The 23,527-nt window shown below is 32.9% G+C and overlaps 1 protein-coding gene across 1 annotated transcript in view; it reads right to left on the bottom strand.

The window, feature by feature from the left end:
- Positions 1 to 23,527, bottom strand: part of DENND4C (DENN domain-containing protein 4C) — a 73,742-nt gene that overhangs the window by 37,752 nt on the left and 12,463 nt on the right. Inside the window, exons 10-14 of the mRNA XM_051218068.1 lie at positions 18,110 to 18,254; positions 11,775 to 12,005; positions 10,177 to 10,353; positions 8,164 to 8,187; positions 364 to 487 (exon numbers count right to left, since the gene is read on the bottom strand). Of these exons, the coding sequence (XP_051064503.1) occupies positions 364 to 487; positions 8,164 to 8,187; positions 10,177 to 10,353; positions 11,775 to 12,005; positions 18,110 to 18,254 (701 nt within the window). The remainder of the gene's footprint in view (positions 1 to 363; positions 488 to 8,163; positions 8,188 to 10,176; positions 10,354 to 11,774; positions 12,006 to 18,109; positions 18,255 to 23,527) is intronic.

Raw genomic sequence — 23,527 nt, 5'->3', positions numbered from 1 at the left:
TAATCTTCCCGATTACTGCTTATACTCTTGCTACCTCTACCACTACGGGATTTGAATCGACAACTGCATCTCTGTGCTAATGTGATATGGCAACTCGAACTGATGTACGTACGTACGAAGTTCTACATTCTTACTGGCTGACTGACTGACAATATATAGAAAGCTTTCGAGTATTGAGTGTTTAACAGTGATATCCAAATCTCAATAGCCCAAAGATTACAATCAATTTTTTTCAGATTAATAGCTATCAACTACCTATTATGGAGACATCGGAAAGCCAGACATCAAAACCTCAGCAGATGGAAAATATTGCAAGTATAAATTTATGTTTATTACGTGTTACAACTGTGAAATTTTACTTACGTTCAATATTAAACATAATATCCGTTTGAGAATTACGAACTGGTACAAGACATAAACGATAATCTTTCAATAAATGTACCATAAATTGTAGAAGTGCTTCTTTAATACATGAACCAATTTGTGTCTAGATTTAATGAAGCAAAGAAAATAAAAAGATTTTAAATTAAAAAGGACAGTACACAACGAAATAAGTGAGATGATAATGAACTACTTATTTATTATATAAGTAGTACGAATAGTAATCAAGAAATGGACAGCTTATGAAGAATGCCCGTAAGAAAAATTTAAAAATGAAATAATTATACATAGATAAAAAGATTGTTTTAATGATGAATACAGTGTAACAACTTTCCAACCAACTAATTAGCTACCAAGGAAGGAATGAGCATACAGACGACTTTCATAATAATCTTACAAATATGAAAATAATAATTACAGTGGGTGTTGACATAAACACAGAAATAGACGACACTCAGAATGATTATATGTAGAAAATACATTGTTCCAAGAAATCTAGCGTACCTGCAAATTTTGTTCAAGAAAATGAAGAATGAATCTTATAATTAAATAATACAGTTTGGATAAAGACATATCATATCAAGGTTTGAGAAAGGAGTATAAAGATAATGATCACCTGATTTATCTATAGTGCTAATTAAAAGTATTGACCTAATCAATGAGTGAAAATCACACTTTTTTCTTTACGTAGTTCATTCAACCCAATTCAATAATTGAGTTGTACCACATTTATGTACTAGTTATATTTTTTTTCTTCGATTAAGTGAATTATTACTATTATTAGTAGAAGTAATTTTATAAAGGGACGATATTGTGAAAGTTGAGACTAAGTTTACCAAAGTTACAATTATTATTTTATTCTATTAGTAATGATTAACTGGACTACTATGTCTATACTATCTATTTATCGTAATCTTTCATTTAACCCATTAACTACTGTTACACAATTCACCATTCCTGCTTTGTTATCAGTCGATTACTTACAGTCTAACACTTTAAAAGTAAGATACGGTTTGTTCGTGAATAATTGTAATTTTTCAATTTATGATACGTTGTAGTCCATTATATCTGTTTATAAACCACGTCCGTTGAAAACATAAATTGGAGGCTGGTTGCTACTTCTAGACTCGAGGTAGAGAGTAACTTGCGTATAACAGACCAATAAGAAATTAGCTACAACGACTCAAGGTCAGTAGTGCGGTGCAATCGATCGAATTGTGGACACTAGACTCACATAATATTTGAATAGGTTATTCTTCATGACGATTATCAAAGAGATATGTAATTTACCAAATTAAATACTCTGATAAACAACTTGTCATTTTTTAAAATCCGAACAGATAAAAAAATTCATTCGTACTACTACGAAAGATCTGTGAAAATCTTCTGAATTTCACAGATGGCAACACTAAGTACTACTGATCCTAGTTGAATAGTCATTAAGAAACCAGAAAGGATTGAACAGAGGTTTCTGAAAAGTATGGTACTTTATAACAGTGAGTATTCACGACTCTATTACTATGTTTTCGTGACAGGCCTCAAACCTTTAGAACTACGGGTCGGAATCCATTGGTTTATATTTCTAAAGTCCATCAATTTGTAATATCGAGAAGCCATCGTCTAGTATCATTAGTAAGTGACTGCCTCTGATTTGACATAATTAAACTCCACTTGTCACGGCTTCTTACTAGAAACCTAGGAATTATCTCTCACTGCTGATGAGTCTCACACTAAAACGAAACAGAACAGTACATGACATTAATCGTAAAAGTAATCTGATAAATTACAATGCATCATAATGATTGACGTTCTCTACAATAAGAACTTAAAACTGAAATGTGTGAAATTAATCGAAGTATACAATTATCAATAGAGTTAATAACAGTTTCATGTATTATCATTCGTTTAACGAAAATAAGCCTCTTTAAATTTCTGAGTGATCTTAAAAACAGATTTTTTTAAAATGCATGCATATTTGTGTGACAACACTAAAGGTAAAAACGTTGCGCACCGGTACTGAGTAGCTAATAATAATGATAATAATAATAATAATAATAATAATAATAATAATAATAAAAGTTTTTGATTGAGATCATGAACCGATTGATGTTAGACCACCTTTGGAAACCTGGAAGCACTGGACGGGCGTTTCGTCCTATTGTGGGACTTATCAGCAGTGCGCATCCACGATCCCGCTCACGGGATTCAAACCCAGGGCCTTCAGTCTCGCGCGCGAACGCTTAACCTACTGGACCACTGAGCAGGCATCTAATGGTGATAGTGTCTAACATCAACCAATCCACGAAATTGCGTGACCATCTTTCATTTTACTGGGGTAGATACCTGTCTCTACCCGATATGGATTAGCTCCACTGATCACGTCTTCTCACTAGAACTCCGAGAACTCCTTCACGAAGCTAGTCACTAGTGAGCACATGTTAATTACTAGTATAGGGGATTAGTATTATATATTGGTCATATGCAGTACAGTGATAAAGATCTGATCAGATATCATAAGATCTCGTCGGATCAAATAAAACATCTGACATATACCAAAGCGTATAGATTAATCATATATTTCTCTAAAAAATAGTTCCTCGCTCAATGAAGTATAATAGTTTATATTAGTCTTAGATTCAAACAAACAGTGTGGAAGTGACGAGTTTTGCACACAAAAACGATATTGAATGGCTGCTTTGTGTAAAATATAACAGATTATCACAAATCGACCTGAAATTCTTGAAGTTCAATCAATAGTTCCGATATATAAAACGTTTACATTAGATCATTATTACTATCACTAATTCATTGTTAAGTAGAGTAACAAAGTTAAATATTGGATATAGATCTTGGATCTAAATGACCAATGAGCACAGTAAAGCCGGTTTATATATTCAAATAATTTAGAATTTTTCTTTGAAGTTTCTAAACAAGCACAAAATAGATCGAATAGGAAGACTTTATGATAATTAATTCAAGACATGGTAATAAACCATATTATTTATTAAAGTTTTAACACTTTTTAGGTTGGAGATATCATTCTCTATCCTATGAATGATTGTACAGTAGAAACCACAGTTATTAAACTAGGTTATCAGTGTACATTCACATCAATAATAGATTGCCCCCAAATGCCCTAGTACGACCAAGAGTGGAGAGAGTCCGCTCTTCCTCTCGAAATGCTCTCACACAGCCACGCGTATATTGCCTTCTCGTGGCGAGGGTGTTCTTTACGGAATTGAGAGGATGAAAAGCGAATATCTGGCGCTTTTACCGGTTTGGTGGATATGAACGGTTCACCTAGGGGAGTTGGAAAACCCTGAATCCAAACCAATGGTGTACATGGGCTCCACGATCCTAAGGAAATAAATGGCATACGAATCAGTTATTGGTCACCGACTACGATGGGACTGCATCGCCTTACGATGCTCCACTGCCTTGTAGGTCAGACCTTTAGGTCGAAGGTTCCGGGTGTGGCCCCGTAAGAAAACCACTTGCTTCGGTTTGGGCACCTGGACAGTATCACAGCCCTCACACATATCAAATGAGATCTGTGCGGCACATATGTATTTGGTGTCCTCTTGTACCAATATCTATGTGTTAAAATAAATAAATAAATAATACATTAATAGATTACACATTACTGGGAAGCTATATTTATTCTAGTTTCAATAATCCACCTAAGTAATTAACGTTACTAAACAATCCTTTATAATAATATTCGGAAACTACTAACTACAATTATTAACAGATATATTTTAAAGTCTATAATAAACACAATAAGTTTATGAAATCTAATGAATAATTTTTCATAATTGGTCCAAAATGAAATGAAATAAAGAAATTTATTTCTAATCTATTTATACGATAAAAACAGATCATATAGAACATTAATAGTAATATTTAAAACAGAGGTCACCATAGTAACTAGTAAATAATAATACGCTAGAAAATGAATGTCGATACATCCAACCTTGACTATTCACATTTCATGTGTAATATGTATTGGATGTTTACATAACATCAAAAGTAATTCGTAGTGTACAAATACACATGAGGATCCTACATTCCACAAAGACGAAAGAGTAAACATATTTTAAATGTAACTAACGTATTAAGTAAGATATAGTAGGAAATGAATAAAACACTATGTCTGTAAGCGATTGGTATTCAACCAATTTGAATTGAGCCGATGAAGAAACTGGGGTTGGGACAGGAGGTGAGGACAAACTTAATATTGTTATATAAGAGATTATATTTTACAACCTGATTTCTCTGATTCAAAGAAATCAAAATGATTGAGTTCAGAAGTAAACATGATAATGATTATGTATGTTGTTCAAAACCAAAGAATATTTAAGCGCACTGCTGAGGAGTCCCACAATAGGACGAAACGGCCTTCCAGTGCTTCCAGGTTTTCCATAGTGGTCTAGCTTCAACTGACTTATGATCTTAACCATTGAAATTACTATAATATCCACAAAACCCATCTGATACTAAATAAAACACTCTACAGTTATAAAGTGTATTACAGATAGGCAAAAAAAGACATGCATTTAGTGATATCGTCCTATTACTATTGGTATCAAACAAATTAACAATAAATTTAGAATAATTTAACATTTCGTGTTGTTGCCGTATGAAATGAAGCTGTTCGTCCATTAAGACTCCTTTGTTAAGATCCCAGAAATGGTGTAAAACAGTGGCTGGAGATGTTATTCGATATGATTCAGAATACAAGTCATTAACGATAAAGTTGTACATTTTTCATAAAAGTGTGATGAACTTCCTTAACTGAAAGATAAGTATTCCTTTGTTATATTGTAACGTGAACATCATCTACTATAAAATACAAAACTTCTCCTGACAATAATCCCTTTCCCATCTTGATGGCGTTATAACGTTACCTCTCCTAATGTTATCATTAAGTAATTCTAGTTTGGAGAATAAATAGTTTAAACAACAAAAAATTGTGTATGACTAGTTATTGAACAAAGTAGATACAAGATATAACGGTCTATATCACTATAAACGTTTTCATTATCACATCATCATGAATCTAAAAGTTGGAAATTTAGGTAAAAGCATACTTAAGGGATATATATTGTATAACTGATGATTTAAAATATTGTCCTCTTTCTACGGTACAACTACATTAATACAATAATAATAATAATGGGAAAATAATTCTGATTTGAGTAACCGAGTTTATAATACCACTAGATTGGATACTCATAGGGTACACTATACAAAAACTAGTTCACATTATATCAGATACACAATTAACAACCAATAACAAAAGACCAGAGTAACACTGAAGTTAATTCGTGATCAAAACTATTAACTTCTAATCCAAACAATAACTAGGAACAATATGAAAACTCTACAAACTAGGTATGAATTCTTTGAAGGGTTTGAAAAGATTAATTATGAACAACCATTAGGAACAGTTTATATGTTGTTTCTCCGATTTACATGATGTATAACCTGTATAAGATATCAATAATTACATTAATTGTGTAATATCTATTTACACTTACCAATATCATTCAATTTCTTTTCTATAAACTATCTATTTATATAAAAGCTATTTTACGACCGGTTAAACACTAAATGAGAATTCATTTCAGTTATTTTTTCTAAGCCTATTCCTATACTATACTCTACCCATAGATTTATTTTCATTTAAAGCTTATTATCAGAATAAAGTTGTGAGAGAATGAAAAGAAATTTAATCTGGTATGTGGAAATGTGTTTATTTGTGGGTTTATTTTCCATGACTACATATTATGTAAATTAAAAGTATCAACGTCTTACCATTACATATATACTATTTATTATCAGATAGGAACGATAGTCACATGTGAATAGTTTAAACAATCAAAATTCAAACATGAGAGAGCACACCGGTCGGAAACTTGCTGTACGCGAACTGGATGAGGATTATTAGTTCATTCTAGAACAATTGAAAGTTTTGAGTACAACACGGCTGATAATTAGCTATTAAATTGACATGGTCTCTAAGATAACACTTATGTAAGCTGAATTGTATTGCCATATAACTCTTCATGTGTAAAATGATGATCAGATAAATAAATATAGTTAGTTTGATTGTTTTAAAATAAAGTTCTATGTCAAACATTATATCAGTAGTTGAAACAAGAGAACATTTTTCTCATCATAAACAGTTATGCAAATGCATATACTACGAAAAATCGAAAGCTTTTCAGTTGAGTGATCCAATGGAGGGGAAGCTTTAGTGTCATAGTTGTAGTAGTAGTAGTAGTAGTAGTAGTACTACTACTACTACTACGACGACGACGACGACTACTACTACTACTGAACATGCACATGTACATGAATGGAAATCACATGAAAAGTGATTTCCCAGATAAAATGTAACAAAAAATAGTACTGAGTACATCTTGCAAAACGAAAAAAATATTTAAGGATAAAAACATTTCAATATGACATACATTTCGATTGTATATATATATATATATAAATTGTACTACAAAAAGGCACACAGTCGATTCATAAGTGCAACACAGTATGTACATAACACACCAGAAGTGAACACAATCATTTAACAACAACAGGGTATCATAAAATAATAAAAAAGAAAGACACAGATGAACGAACACATACATGCACATTTATACATGCTACTATTATCATTAAACAACTCTTGTTGTATGAGTAAAACTATACTGTACCGACGACTCAATCAAATTTAAGTTGGTAACTTCTAGATATACTATTTGTATAACTCAAAAAACAGCATAACGAATAGTTGGTGACTTATTCAGAGCGCAGTACAGTTTACCTATATCTATTTTTTTAAATGCTTGAAATCGACAAACTCATCTGTTGTGCAACTTGCAGAGAGAATAATGGTAGGGTGTGAAGTTTGAATAACAGGAAAAGGCTTACTACTAATGCACACTATATATAGAAAGGGAGATTATAACAGATTGAGCATACTTGCCGAGATTCAAGGCATAGTAAAGAATGGTTGTGTAGTCTTTCAAGGTCCCTATGTACATAAAATTTTAGCATAATCTATGAACTGTTCAAAGTATCTTTAAAGTTTTGCAGATTTAAATCCAAAAAGTTATTTTACATAAATCTCCTTTCACAAGTATAGATAAAAAGTATTCTGATATATTGACCTCAACTCTTAATTCTACATTGATTGATAAATGTTAATTCAGCGATACTATAATTTATGGACGAACCAATCAGCTAACGAGTCACGATTTTTGGCGCGAAATTCATCTATACATTTGACTAAATAGAGTTTTGGCATTATAGCTGATATCCGTTCGTGATGAAAACCCGAAATCGAATTGCTTTATAACCTTCACATTTGGTCCTAATCAGCAGGTGTCAACTCAAGGTCACTTCAGTGTTGCTCAAAGGTCATCCATAAATTATACTCTCACCGTTAATTCTAATCTTTATCCAATTACTACGATAAATAATTCGATTAGACAATGTTATTATTTTAATAATTTTCTGATTGGACAATGATAATTTGCCCAAGGTCGTCATAGTATAGTATAATTTTACTGATATAAATATAATTCGAAAATAAACAAATTCATGTTTCTCATGAAAAGAAAAATTACACTGATAATGAATATAACAACGTTGACAACAGTAAAAAGAAAAATGAAACAAACACTGCAGCGCATGCTTGCATCATTAAAAAAAAAGAAACAACGTTTAAAAACACAGATCAAATAAAATAATCAATAATATTTAGTGTGGAGAACAAACCATTTCATTGAGTTCTTGTAACCACTGACGCCCAATAATATAAAAAGAGGAAAGGAAGGGATAGTCAAGAAATCAATATAAATATGGATTAATTTTTCAACATTAGTAACTGATCAATAAAAATGCACATAGATTATTGAGAATCATGGAATAATCAATCAGATAGAAATACGATGACAATGAAATAAGTCAAAGGATAATTATAATTAAGAATTGAAAATATGAGATTATTTAATTAGATTGATGATAATTAGTGTATAATCGAATGATTGATTTAGGTAAATTGATCTACAAGTTGAATAATAACCATGAAATATAAACACCATTGATTCGATCTCTCCTGTGATAGTGAGGTTATGGATTTACACTGCTACTGAAAGATCATATTATTAGGATGAAGTAGATGTTCAGTGATTGTTTATTTTTAATTATAGATGATGGAAACTATGAAATTCGAATCGTGCGTCAGACATCAATGTCTGATGTACACAACTCAGCAAAAAAAAAATGCGAATGAATTTGGTACAAATATTTATAATTTATCATTTTTCATGGTTTCATCAACCATTCGGAGAAGTGTTAGTCAATAGTATTACTGAAAGATTTGAATCGTCAAAATTTATGTCAATAGAAATTAATGCAATTTAGTCATTAAATAGAGTCCATAGGTTCAACATTGAACACTTTACATATGAGTGAAATAGAATGAACATGTGACTAAATAGTAAGACAACCAGTGATTATACTGTTCTGCAGATTACAAGAGATTGATATTATGCAGAGATACATTTCTTCTCCATTGCATGTTTGTTTACAAAACAATAAACGATAGGGTAGTGAAGATCGTTGAGTTTGACTGAAATCATGAACTGATCAATGTTCGAACACCGCCGAATATCTGAAAGCATTAGACGGCAATTCCGTCCACAACCTTGTATTGATAATGATGATATGCTCACTAAAGTTTAGCTTAGCGAGACAATTCTCGAAGTTCTAGTGAGAAGCTGTGACCAGTACAACTAATCCGTGTCGATTGTGAGGAAGTTACCCACCAAAGACAATGGATGATGGTCGCACAATATCATGGATTGGTTGAAGTCGAACATTAGAACCGTTGGATTCCGGCTTAGTGGTCTGGAAGTTAGGCGTTCGCGCGCAAAAAAAGGGAGGTCCTCGGTTCGAATCGCGCGTGCGGGATCGTTGGTGCGCACTGCTGAGAAGCCCGTATTAGGAGAAAACGGCAGTCCTACAATGCTTTCAGGTTTGTAATAGTGATCTAACATTGATCAGTTCACGAACTCCATGTAATAGCAAGGTGTGTGTTTACCACGAACTCTATTCCACAAAACAAAATAGCTGAAATTCAGGAAAATTCAATAAGTTAACCAAACTAACAATTTTAGTTACATTTTTCCTGATGTTGTCATCAGTTTAGCTGGCAATTTTCCCTACAATTACATTTCTATACAGCAAAAATATAACATGTAACAACAGATCGGAACAGTAGTGACAGTGTAATAATTAATATTGTTACATGTTTACATAGTTTATCCTAACCATTGAACAGATGAATTATTCTAATCTTCCCAGTTATTGTCATTTATATATGTTGTGATGTTCAGTATGAGCATACAACAGTGTATATGTACTTGCTCGTATGCGTTTTCATGCTCATAGAAACTTAGTCATATTATAATTTATTGAATCAATTTGTATAACCGAACTCTAATTCTTGATACTATCCTCTGGATCTACTGTTCAATATTGACATAGGTATACTGAATATAATTTGGAATCGACTTTATGGATATCTATTATTGTTCTAAACGTGTGAAATCGATGGAAGATATATATATAAAGTTAAGTGGAATATGCCATTCACCAACATTATTAAAGATTCGAATACATTAAAGTTAGACAATGAACATCATTAACGAAAGTAGTACAAGTTAGTAATTGATAAACGGGAAGAAGAGGAAGAAGAAGAAATAAACGTTCTTTTCATCAACTTACACGTTTACGAACTTTAATTAATTCATCTTGAGCTAATTCTGAATTTGATGTTGAAAACATACAATCTAACATCATATTTCTAGGTATCATTTTAGATGATGTTTTACGAGTATTTTTCATTTGAAATATTTTCTCTTTTAATTCTAATAATCTTGTTTTTAATTGCTTCAATGGTTTCTAAAATATAAAAACAAAAGGTTGATTGATTAATAAGGCAGTTAGGATATGTGTTGTTATGTATATACACAACCAACCACCTAACCCAATAGGCAATGTTGTCTAGTGTAAGAGTGGGTTGAAATAAAGCTAGGGCCGTCCAAACCAAGAAGTGAAATGAGACTAAGAAGTCATTGACAATTAAACTGAACCGTATTAGTCGATATATATGCTATCTGGTTGGGGTCCGTGTCATGATAGTAACCAGTGGCTAGAGACTTTGAATGACATAGATCAAAATCATATTGGGATGCTGCAGGTGAATCCAGTCTATTTCTTCCCCAAGATCCTAAGTCTCTAAACTATTCATAATTCTTTTATTACAAGGCCTAATATTTTCCAGAATCGTAAATTCGACGCCTGATCTTTTCTATCACCACTAACACTATAAGTATCTCCACCACTCTGGTATCGGCCTGTTGATTTCATCTCGCTTTGCTAATGGGTCACGGCAACTTGGACCGATGTACACATGGACCGAGTTCTATGTTGCGTTCGGTTGACTGTTTGACAAATGTCATGTCTATTTGGTTTTTTAGTGCTGGTGGAATTTCATAGATCAGTTTGCAATTAATTTACCAAAGTTCTCAATCAGTTATATGCAATATGGAACATGGAACATGTATACATCGGTTTCAGTTGTCAAACCCGATCAACAAAGTGAGATAAATTTTCGCGGCGAATTGCAGTGTAGTGAATATAGTCACATTATTAGTGATAACAGAAAAGATTAGGCATCCAAGATACAGCTGAAGAAAATACAGGTTTGTGAAATAAAAAAGTAATTATAGCCAAACATGAAACTCGGGATCTAAAGGAAGATATAATTGATGCACCTACGCGATTGAGAACGACCCCAAGTCGCGTCACCCATCGTCTCTAACCGATGGCCACGGTAATCGTGAAAACCTCAACCATATAGTTTGCACCTACCTTCATGGCTCAGTTCAATAGTCAATGTCTTCATCGACTGATGTCACATATTGGTTTGCACCCCCCCCTCCCGCCCTTAGGTTGTTTAATGACTACTCACTTTATGACGCCAATAATTCGAGTATTATCTTGAAAAAACAGTGGTCAGATAACCATAATATTGTGTAATGAATTAACAACAGTCATGCTGTGAGACAACCAACGGTTTAATGCTGTCAAAATCCATGTGTAAAATTTAGATCTGGGACATCTAACAATCATTTAACAGTACCACTCCATCGATTAAACATCAAGAATTGGTATACAATACTGATTAAATTCGAAAACATGGTGTTTAGATGGGAATGTATTACATATCTTCAAAGCAGACACATACATATATCCAAGATAAACACAAGAAAAACAAATTTTACGCTTCAATATTAACAATAATAATAATAATCTCTTACTTTGGGGAGAACTTTTGAATCAAATATTGGTTGACCCGGTGCTAATGGTGGCTTGAAATTATTTGTATCCAAGTCAAGATAGGCAATGCCACCATTAGGTGGTAAACGGAAAAAGTCAAAAAATCTTGAGTCCATTCCAATTAAATATGGTGAAGGTGATTGAATCACATGAATACAGCCCATATATATGTATGGAATATATACAACTGTCCATTTCAATGGGAATATCATCTGAAAAAAAATTAACAATTGAAGCAACGAGAAAAATTATGATGATTAAAAACAGCTATCAATTGTTTTTTAATGGTCTACATGATGGACTGCTGATCTAAGTTACAGCAACCATTAAGAACCAGGAAACACTAAGCAAGTGTTTCAGTCAGTCAGTTACAATGTAGGACCAGGCACATATATGCATCGGTCCAAGTTGCCACGCCTAATTAGCACAGCAAGACGAACACGGGATTCATAGAAGTAGTTAATTCAATGATGGCAGTATATAAAGGAAAGATTTTATGTAAGAATATAGTACAGAAAGAAAGAATTCGTTCGTACAAAAGATATGAAATAATTTTAATCTCAGGGAAGATAACGAGTTTGTACACCTACGCCACTGTGACCGATTCTGCGCGATGTCACTCAGAGTCTCCGACCATTGGTTACGAAAGTCGCGCGGACCCCAACCGAGTAGTCTGCATCTACCAACATGGCTCAGGATAGAAGTTAGTGACTTCAAGCACTGTTTCATCCCAGTATGAAACTCCTGAGTGGCAGAGAAAGGGAATTATTGAACAAAGGAAATTCGATTTTAAAGGGAGTGCCGAACTTTAAGACAAGGTATAGAATCGTCAACATTTACAACTTTAATCAGTTTGTAATATTTCATTTCTATAAACTATCCATTTATAGAAGCTACTTTATGACCGGTTAGACACTAGCTGGGAATTCATTGAAGTTATTTTCTAAGCTTTTTTCGATATTATAAGTTTTACTCATAGGGTCTCATTAAAGAGACATTGTAGCAATTCTTAATACATTATTTTATACGAATTATTCTAGCTTCAGGACAATTAGGTACTCTATACACTAGATATTTAACCTTGTTAATTATTCATTTTAAACATTCTTCATTCATTTGTATACGATAGTACATGACTATCTACTTATGTATATTTTACACGTGGTTCATTTTCATTTATATACATAAAAAATTATTGATACTTGAATATTTCACGTAATTAGTAATGATATAATCACTTACATTCTTCTATCTGAATAGCAATGAAACAGGAACAAGATCATATAAGTCGGTGTTCTGATTGGCGATTTTGTCATGGGATAATTGGTAAGGGCAATATTTATTTTAACACATAGATATTGGTACAAGAAGGCGCCAAATACATAGCGCTACACAAATCTCATTTGATATGTGTGAGGACTGTGATACTGCCCGGGTGCCCAAACCGAAGCAGGGCAATATACATATTAAAAACTACTTTTGTACTTTACTTATTTTATTTCATTGTCATTAACATAATCAAATTGAAGTATAATATATACATGAGGTTATTAAGGTTTTTATACATTTTACTACCATCATTCATTATCAATCAATGGAGTCACAATTAGTAGTTATGATATAAGTTACAGACTGCATTACAATTATTATTATTATTAATGAATAAATTAGACATAAACGAGAGTTAGCAAGTTAAAGTGTGGATGAATTCGAACTCAATATAAGAAAACATCAAATTGAAAATAATGTAAAGTGAAGTTGGACAATAGATTATTTAATTTGGCATTTTTCCCGATGTTAATGTACTTTAACAATTTTCCAGTTGAGATTTGTGCATCTCAGCCCAAGTTACTGTAATACACATCAGTGACATCAATTTATAGGCGGCAAAAGAGTTGAAATAATCGTGATAGCAATAATAGTGCGAAAGACTGAGGATCAAGAAAATGGGATGAAATAAATATGTACGAAAGCATATGGGAGCAAAAATCAGAGGAAGGAAAAAGAGTGAAAGCAACTGCGCAATACATGACCGATTTTCAATCATGTCACTACGCAACGTCCCTAACTATTGGTTAAGATAATGGCACAGACCTCAAGTTTATGTCTGTCTATATATCTCATACCAACAGGTAATATATTCTTGGATTGATGTCATAATTTGATTCAGGTACTCTAGCCGAAAGTTTCACAACACATGAGAAAAATAGAAAACGAAGTAAACTGACTGACTCTACTTGAATCTATGTTAACACAAAGTTATAGAAAAAAAGATTTATTTATTTAAACATATAAATATTGGTACAAAGGGGCAACGAATACATATGCGCCACACAAGTCACTTAATTTGTATGTGGACTGTGATACTACCCGGGTGCCCAAACCGACGAAGCAGGTCGTTTTCTTAGGGGACCACATCCGAAGCCTTCGATCTGAAGGTCTGATCCACAAGGCAGTGGAGCAACGCAAGGAGATGCAGTCCCATAGTAGTCGGCGACTAATAATTGATTCGTACGCCATTTGTTTCCTTAGGATCCTGGAGCGCATGTACACCATTGGTTTGGAATCAGGGTTTTCCGACTCACATAGATTGACCGTTCATATCCACCAAACCGGTAGAAGCACCAGATATTCGCATTTCGTCCTCTCAGTTTCCTAAACAACACCCCCGCCACGAGACGGAAGTGAGTAGGACTTGCCTGGCAGTGGTTGTATGCACGTGGCCACTTCAGAGCACAAACCATATTTATCAATTTTAAAAAAATTTGTGAGATTTTAAGCACGTATGAATATGTTTAATTTCTAACTGTTTATGAGAACCTGAAACCAGGTACAACCACCAGATACATTGCTATGGCTTGAGTAAGCTGAACGATAACACGCGTTTAAGTCACCGATCAAAATTCCAACTATAATATTCTTTATTTTACATCTACTATTACTTCTATAGTCCAGTATTCTAGACTCGACCACTTACACATCTGACCTGGACAGTTCACCTTGAGGCAACACAAGCTAGGCTCCTATAATCTGTTATACTTGTAGTAAACGAGAACTCATGTGGAGAAAACCAACTTATTGTTTAATGCAAAATTACACAGTGTCATAGTAAAATATGGAAACCATACATTAAATACATTATTTGCACATATTCATTCAGTTGTCGTTTACACGCTTCATGACTGTTGCAATTATGATGTTATCCCAATTGTTCTGTTTCTTTTCCTGTTCTCAATTCAACCTTCTGTTGTCTGGCATTCCACTTAGGTAGCATACACCACATATTCAAGCATTTCTTTATCCCCTGTAATGAGTTCGAGAGACGTTGGAAGTCAGCCTCTACCACTTGTTAGATATTCAAGCATACATATAGGTTCATACACAAACATACTGAACCACAATCAAATCATGAAATGAAAAACCATAAGCAAAAAGTTGCTATGAATACCCCAAGCTATAAGTAATTGACTGACAACAAATTAGGAAAAGTGAGTCGTGTAACAGTAGTTAATGTGTTAAACGAAAGCTTATCATAAATGGAATATAAAGACATAGTAACTCAGTTACTCTGTAATCATAGAACAAAAATATAATGAATAATACTTCGAAGAAAACAATTCCAACTTTTACAATATTCATTGTGTTATTATATATATATATATATATATATATATATATATATATATATATATATATATATATATATATGAACCAAGGAATTTATAACCTTATAGCATCCTTTGTTAAAACCAGACCACTCGTTAAAATACATACCATAAATAACCGTGATTTTTGTCTATGCTATTAATATTATTATAATCCAATCATATTTGATTGAATGATTGGTCGTGTGATTAGATGTATTGATTCTACCACCTCCGCCATCATAAACAAACCATGTACACTGTAATTAACCATTATTTCATATAATCGATAAATGGAGTACAACGGGCATATGTAATGCAATATTTATAACATAAAATGATTAAAGATATTACACAATTATGTAAAATTCGAGATATTTTGGTATTGTGAATAATAGATCGTTGTTAGTTGGTCTTTTGAAGGACAAACTATATGATACAGATTAATTTGTATCCATGTATACTTTACTAAAATTACTTTTAAACATATAGACAATTCATCAAATATATATGGTTATTCAGATGGATAATCTCTACAAAACAGAATATGAGTACTTTTATGAAGTAGGGCTGATTGATTCGTTGGACAAAGTCGTATGGCTGACTTTACAGGGATATGATGGCAGTAAGGTAGTTTCCCTCAGATAATAAGAACCATTAGAGACGTTAGGATTTTTACAATGAAATGAGAGGGTTAAGAAATATTAATCATAGACAAAGTACACCTTACTTTACTTTTCATGATAAAGCATTTTAGATTATGAAGGTAACACATTACAATCTTTTTACAGAAAGATCGTGTGACCCCAAGGAGTTGTCTGTTTTGAATCTGCGGTTAAATTTCTAGATTCCCAAAATCCCTATTAATCCACTTTTATTTTCAGATCTCTAAGAAAGAAGTGTTCTTTCACGATATGATCAAATGGAAAGTGACTATTTCTCGCCATAGCTATCTAACAGTAACTGAGATCATCTGAGAATTGGTTACTCATGAGATTGAATGAATTGAAATCAAAGACAAGATCATTAACAAGAAGAACAGATGTCTTTTCATTTAATAAAATGATATTCTTATATTATAAAATATTAACACGACAATGTCACGGATAGTTTTAGGAAATCAGTTTACAGGTCACACACATATATATACTCTCTCTAATCAATTAAAACCTGATTGTTAGACTAATTATTTTGTGTGATATTATTTACCTATCTACAAATACTATTTTATCAATGAACTTGTACAAATGTTATCTACTATGGTGGATAGAATAAACTTAAATAATCTGTACTATTGTAAAACATTAAAAGTTTCAAATGGTCAGAGTATAATGTTTAAAAAAAGTGACATTTATTTACATGTTTCATTGAACTAATTATGTACTAGTAAATCTACAGTTTTCTAGTTGTTAATAATGACATCCTGAAATACTTAGTTCATAATGAATACAACTGTCTAATCTTTATCCTAGTTGTTTTAAAACAATATTGATAGATTAAGAGTAGATTATTATTGGGAGTGAATATGTTTACCCTTGTAATGATAACACATAGATATTGGTGCAAGGAGGCACCAAATACATATGCGCCACACAAATCTCATTCGATATGTGTGAGGGCTGTGATACTGACCGGGTGCCCAAACCGAAGCAGGTGGTTTTCTTAGGAGGCCACTCCCCGAGCCTTCGACCTGAAGGTTTGATCCATAAGGCAGTGGAGCATCGTAAGGAGATACAGTCCCATGGAAGCCAGTGACCAACAATTGGTTCATACACCATTTGTTTTCGCAGGATACTGGAGCCCATGTGCACCATTGGTTTGGAATCCGGTTAAAGCGACAGACATTCGCTTTTCGTCCTCTCATTTTCGTAAACAACACCCCCGTGTTGAGAGAAGGCAGTGAGTAGGACTTCCCTGGCAGAGGCTGTATACGCGCGGCCGTGTGAGAGCATTTCGAGAGGGAGGGAGGACTCTCCCCACTCTCGGCCGTACCAGGGCATTTGGGGGCAATCTCTCAATAGCTTTTAAGAATAATACCTAATACAGAACTTCAACTAACATTTTTGAGTACAGCTTTTCACATCAGATTAATTACTGATTGAAATAAAAATATTATATTGTAAATTTTCTACAATGAACATAATAATTCCAGTCATTCACGATATTAAACTGTAAATCTAATGACAATGTTAAAATGAGTAGATGTTATAAGTGAATTAATTAATTAATCATTAATTATTTCAGTCATTCGTTACACAAATTTGCCTCAGAGACAAATGAGATATCATGTTGGTACGACAAAATAAATAGTAAAGTAATTGAAATAATATTGTAGCAATAATAGTGAGAAAGACTGACGACTGAGAATATATCTTGAAAAGACAAAATAAAAAAAACAAACAAATTTGTTCCCAGGAACATTGGGATTGAAGATTTAGAGTAAGATAAACAGTAAATGCTTAGACTTTATCGTTACCAATTTCTGACTTATTTCATTCAAAGTCTCCAATCATTTATTGAAGAGATTGTGCAAACCTTAGCCAGATAGTCTGTATTTCCTTCTCTTGATATTTACTGATACACATTCAAGCAAAATTATACATATATTGATATTGAAAACAGTCTAGTAATATTAATACTAATAATAACAATAGTAGTAATAATAAACTTACGTATATTAGAGCTTCACCAATATCGCTCAATACTGAATGTCGTACAGATGACATAAGAATTTTTTGTTCAGTAAGTAGTTGAACCAATAACTGAATAATTAAATCCACACTTAAATTATCCAAAAGACGAAAGAATGATTCACAACTATTGAAGGAGAATAAAAATAGGTGAACAAAGTGTATCTGTGGAAGTAATAATAATAATAATAATAATAAAACCTTAACCGGTTACTAATAAATATTGATTGACATAATGATTAGCTATAGTAGAATGGATAGTTAAAATATGATATATAGATATATATAACATTAAAACAACTCTTCATTGAATTATACAAAACAAATAGGATTTGCAAAGTAACATAGATGTAGTATGTGTATATTAGAAGGTTTCTTAATCAGCTTAAAGTTACAATTAATCTGCTTTTTTATGACTTCATTTGTAAGATTACAATACATGTTATATTGTACAGTGCCCGATCTTATCAATGATACACAAACTTTACTATATGGAAGCTCAGTCGGCTATTTCAGTGAAAATGAAGCTTTTTTGCTGAGTAACTGATTCCAGAATTAACTGTACATTCACTCGTATATATATACGTGTCCCTTAGAGATCCAAACTATCTACTTCTAACAAATGAGTTGTGTCATACTAATTAGAAAAAAAAGCCATATAGTGGCCAGTAGCGTGCACTTATCATTTTGACAATGTCCATTGTATCATCTTTCCCTTGAGAAAAAAAATAAATATAAAATCTTTGGGTTCAGCTGTAGGATTAGGGTATATTCATCAATCTTAACCATTGTGTTAAATATACTGTTTCCTCTTGATGTCCCCTATTTTTTCTCTATCATTTAGAAATAAACACCATTGATTGAAATATGAAAATTATTCTTTATAAAAAGAGAATTAATTGTAACTGTAAGTAATGTGCAGTTGATAAGATTCTTGGAAATAAGTTGAATTTATACTATTCTGTAGAACGTGTACTTCTCGCTTTATTTAAATTTACCAAGGAATTAAAATACATGGAATCTAATCTAGTACCAGTGAATGTATGCATCTTTATTGAAAAAAAAATAATGGAAAAAGAAAATGAAAACATTGGGTTTTTTCTAGAAAACTCATAAATAACAAAGTTTCAAGCACGAGTTATGCTATGTTATTCAAATCATGTATTAGTTTTAATTGCGAATTTGATATTACCATTAAGCAGGAAACCTCAGTACAGTATATATATAAGCATGGTGTGGTTGTAGAGTTTGTACGCTTTTCATGATTTAAATAATGAACTGATCATGGCTAGACAACCATTGAAAACCATGAAGCACTGTAGAGCTGTTTCATCTTAGTATGAAACGCCTCACTGGCAATGCATATCTACGACCCCACCCTTTGGGGTTTAAAGCCAGGGCATTTCGTTTCATGTGCCAATGTTTAACTTTCAAACTACTGATACGACGTTCAATGATGTACATATCTAACTTTAGGAATCACTGTGGTTCTAATGAGAAGCCGTGACCAGAGGAATTTGACCATGTCGGGTGTGGGAAAGTTATCCACCACAAGCAATAGCATTGTGAATTGTTTAAATTAGATATGTACATTATCAGATACTGGACTAGTGGTCTAAAGGTGTTAGGGATTCACATTCGACATAGAAGGTCCTGGATTCGAAGCGCTGTAGTGGGGTCGCAGAAGCACATTCCCATTGAGGAGTCTCGTATTGAGATGAATCGACTATATAGTACTTACTGATTCCCAATGGTGGTCTGGTTAAGATCACTTTATTTTTTAAATTATTGATATATATTATTAATATATATACATATACACATATATGGGGAAAGTATAAGGAGTCAGTAGTCCTCAGTTAATATGTTAATAACGAGGGAGATAAAGAAATGCTAAGGCGATGATAGTGACCCCACATATTACTGTTATCTGAGAGAAAGTGTAGACGATAAGTAATCCACGATACGTCAGATATATAATCCACCAACTATTCGTAAACATTATCGGTTACGTATCGGGTAAATATCTAATTACATAAATACTCAAATCAATCGTATCTTTGTAGTTGAGTATTTGATAAGACAATAAGTGATCTGCAGTCATTACGAATTGAACTTCCAACTAAGGGATAGACTAAAATAACTGGTCTGTTGATCAATTCAACAGTATAACCGCCACAATATATTGTTGAACACCAGATTTACCTGACGTTGGACAATCTCCAAATGAGTGTCCCAATTGTACCTGGAACAGATATTAGTTAGACATTTACGCACAAGACTATACTAGGTCAATATTTAGATATTTTATCAACCGAACTGTGAGTAATCTACTTCGTTTACACTATGATTATCATGATTGTAAAGCAAATAAAACTGATGACTAGGGCCATGGAACTATTGGAAACACAAATTTTTGCAATCATGATTTACAGCTAAGAAGTACTGTTTACATCTATGCAAAAGGAACAACTTATGATGTTAGCAGGTCACAGATTGAATTAAGGCATGCTGGAGCACACTGATTGGTTTATTATTAATCAAACAGCACCAAAGGATAGGCGAAGATGAGTCCAGAACCTTCCAGTATGTAAATATATACATTACCTTAACTTCAATTCAAATTTAGTTAACTCGCTTTTTTATTTGGGCATATAATACTTTAATCTACGCAAAATACTTCAGATCCGTTGGCCGGACACTATTAGCAGCAACGTACTGTGGGAGAGAACAAACCAGATCCCAGCAGAGGAAGAAATCAGGAAGAAGTGGTGGAAGTGGATAGGACACACATTGAGGAAAGCACCCAACTGCGTCACAAGACAAACCCTCATATGGAATCCTCAAGGCCAAAGGAAAAGAGGAAGACCAAAGAACACATTACGCCGGGAAATGGAAATAGACGAGAAAAATGAACAAAAATTGGATGGAACTAGGAAAGAAGGCCCAGGACAGAGTGGGTTGAAGAATGCTGGTCAGAGGCCTATGCTCCATTGGGAGTAACAGGCGTAAGTAAGTAAGTAAGTAAGTAATATAATACTTTACTGCTTAAATGGTGTTTTGGGGACCAATCTAGTGAGGTAAGGTTTCCGAAGAATACTAAATTATACATATAACTTGGTCCGATAAGAAGAAAACTTAATATACGGCTAAAAAAATTACAAGTTTAATATTGTTCAAATGAACATCAAGTATTGGAGAGGAGAACAATGCACATCATCACTACTAATCATCAATCATAACTGTAATCAATACAGAAATCAGGAAAACATGTCAGTATTTCCTATCGATCATCAAGACAATTACATATTAGTCCTTTTTTCAATAATAAAAGTGCAATTTAGTGAGTACACACACACATGAGCACAGATTGTGTGTGTGTGTGTGTAATTATGTAGATAATTAATTACAAAAAAAAATTATTATGATATTGAAATTACAATAAAGATAATGCCAAAGAAATATATATTAGTTGCTAGAAGATGCACACACATACACAAAACAAGTAGTATAGAATACAGTTCCACTTGTATTTAATATTAATCATTGTGTATTAATGAGCATAAGAATATAAGACGAATATGTATTGCTTTGAGTCAAATTTGGTTTATTTATTTAATGTTTATGGTGCATATTTCAGAAAAAGACAATGGATCATGGGATAGTAAAAAAAATGACAAATTCAACAATACATAAATATACTCATGTAAATATATGTACGATTATTAAAGGTAAATTTTACATGGTAAGTGCATGAATGTCTTTTGTTAGTCAATCAATTTATAAGGAACGTAGAACTTTGAATATTATGTTTATTGATTCAAGTTGGCACAGTCCACATCAATGTAGTGAGATGAAATTGTCAGGGTGAATCTCAGAGTAGTAACAGTATTAATGGTAGTAGAACAGTTTAGGTTCAGACAATATGGTTCGAGATAGATTCATGGAATAAAATATAATGTGAAATGGAAATGTACCATTTCAACCGATTCTGAGTCATATCATCTAACCACTGGGTAATGATAATAGCATGGATCTTGATCACGTAATCTAAACATATCAACACAGAACGATCTAACAGTCAATAACTTCATGAACTGTTATTACACATCTATGTTTGGCCATCCCTAGCTTTCTTTCAGTCTACTTCTAAATCAATTAGTAGTATTGTTTCTTTTTTAGTGTAGTATAATGCTGAGTAATAAATGTTTCTCATTCTCTACTTCATTCAAAACTAAGGACAGAATTAACTACTTAAAAAGTAGACTTATTTAAACATGAATTAAATTAAGTAATCCAAAGTTTATGTATGTCAACTATGGTCTTCGGATTTAATTTAGTCAAGTGTACGCTAATCAATGCTTCGTCAACTGGCTACACAGAGTAAGACGATGAAGGGTTAATAAGAGTACCTCTCAACATATTGAATAATAATGTACACAATATTACGTATATAATTAGACTGATTCAGAAAAGAATATGTAGGCGTGGACCTTGGTCAAGTGAATAACTAAAAATAATCACCATACAATTGCATAACTCAAAACAACATATCAGTCAGTCAGCTACAACGACTGACATAAGTCTGTTTGACACATATTTTTTGTCTTTCAGTTCAAAGTGTCAAAATTGTAGATAACAGATATATTATCACGCCTTCTTACTAAAGTGAAAATGAATTTTAATTTCAATGTTCAGATAGTTGATTTGTGTTGTTAACAAAAAATATTTAGATGATACTAATTCAAATCAAGTTATGTAGAAGTTAAAAGGCTTAACAGTTCTACTACATATTCATTGATTCCTCATCTATCTCTATTCAGTAAGCATTTATCAAATTGATTTAATGTAGCATTAAACTGAAAAGAATAAACAATAATCGATAGTGGCTAGCAGTGGAATCCAGGATGCGCGTTTCGTCCTACTCGAAACTCGTCAGCTGGATGTACCTGCATCTCAGAGTTGATGTTCACTCTGGAACTCGAACCCAGTACCATTCGCTTCAAACGCCACCGCCTTATCCACTTGGCTACTGAGTCCTCACATCCACTTGCTTGTGCAATGGGGTGAATTTAAATTCACTTGGTATTATTTGGCTTGTATCTTCCCATTGAGGTTTAAGACTGCAATTGATCAGTCTGTTATCGGCATATGTGTATATTGTGCGTATGCCTCGATATTGCCTCAATTCACAAGCTTTTTGTTAGCAATGATGAATAATGGCTAGCAGTGGAATCAAGGACGAGCGTTTCGTTCTATTTGGGGTTCGTCAGCTAGATGTACCTGCATCTCAGAGTTGATGTTCACTCTGGGAATCGAATCCAGACTGATCAATCACAGTCTTAAACCTCAATAGGAAGATACAAGCCAAATAATACCGAGTGGATTGAAAAGAATAAA

Source organism: Schistosoma haematobium, chromosome 7 (genome assembly GCF_000699445.3).
Source record: "Schistosoma haematobium chromosome 7, whole genome shotgun sequence".
In the NCBI taxonomy this organism is placed as follows: domain Eukaryota; kingdom Metazoa; phylum Platyhelminthes; class Trematoda; order Strigeidida; family Schistosomatidae; genus Schistosoma; species Schistosoma haematobium.
The sequence above is the reverse complement of the archived record's forward strand: the minus strand, read 5'-3'. Positions and strand labels throughout refer to the sequence as shown.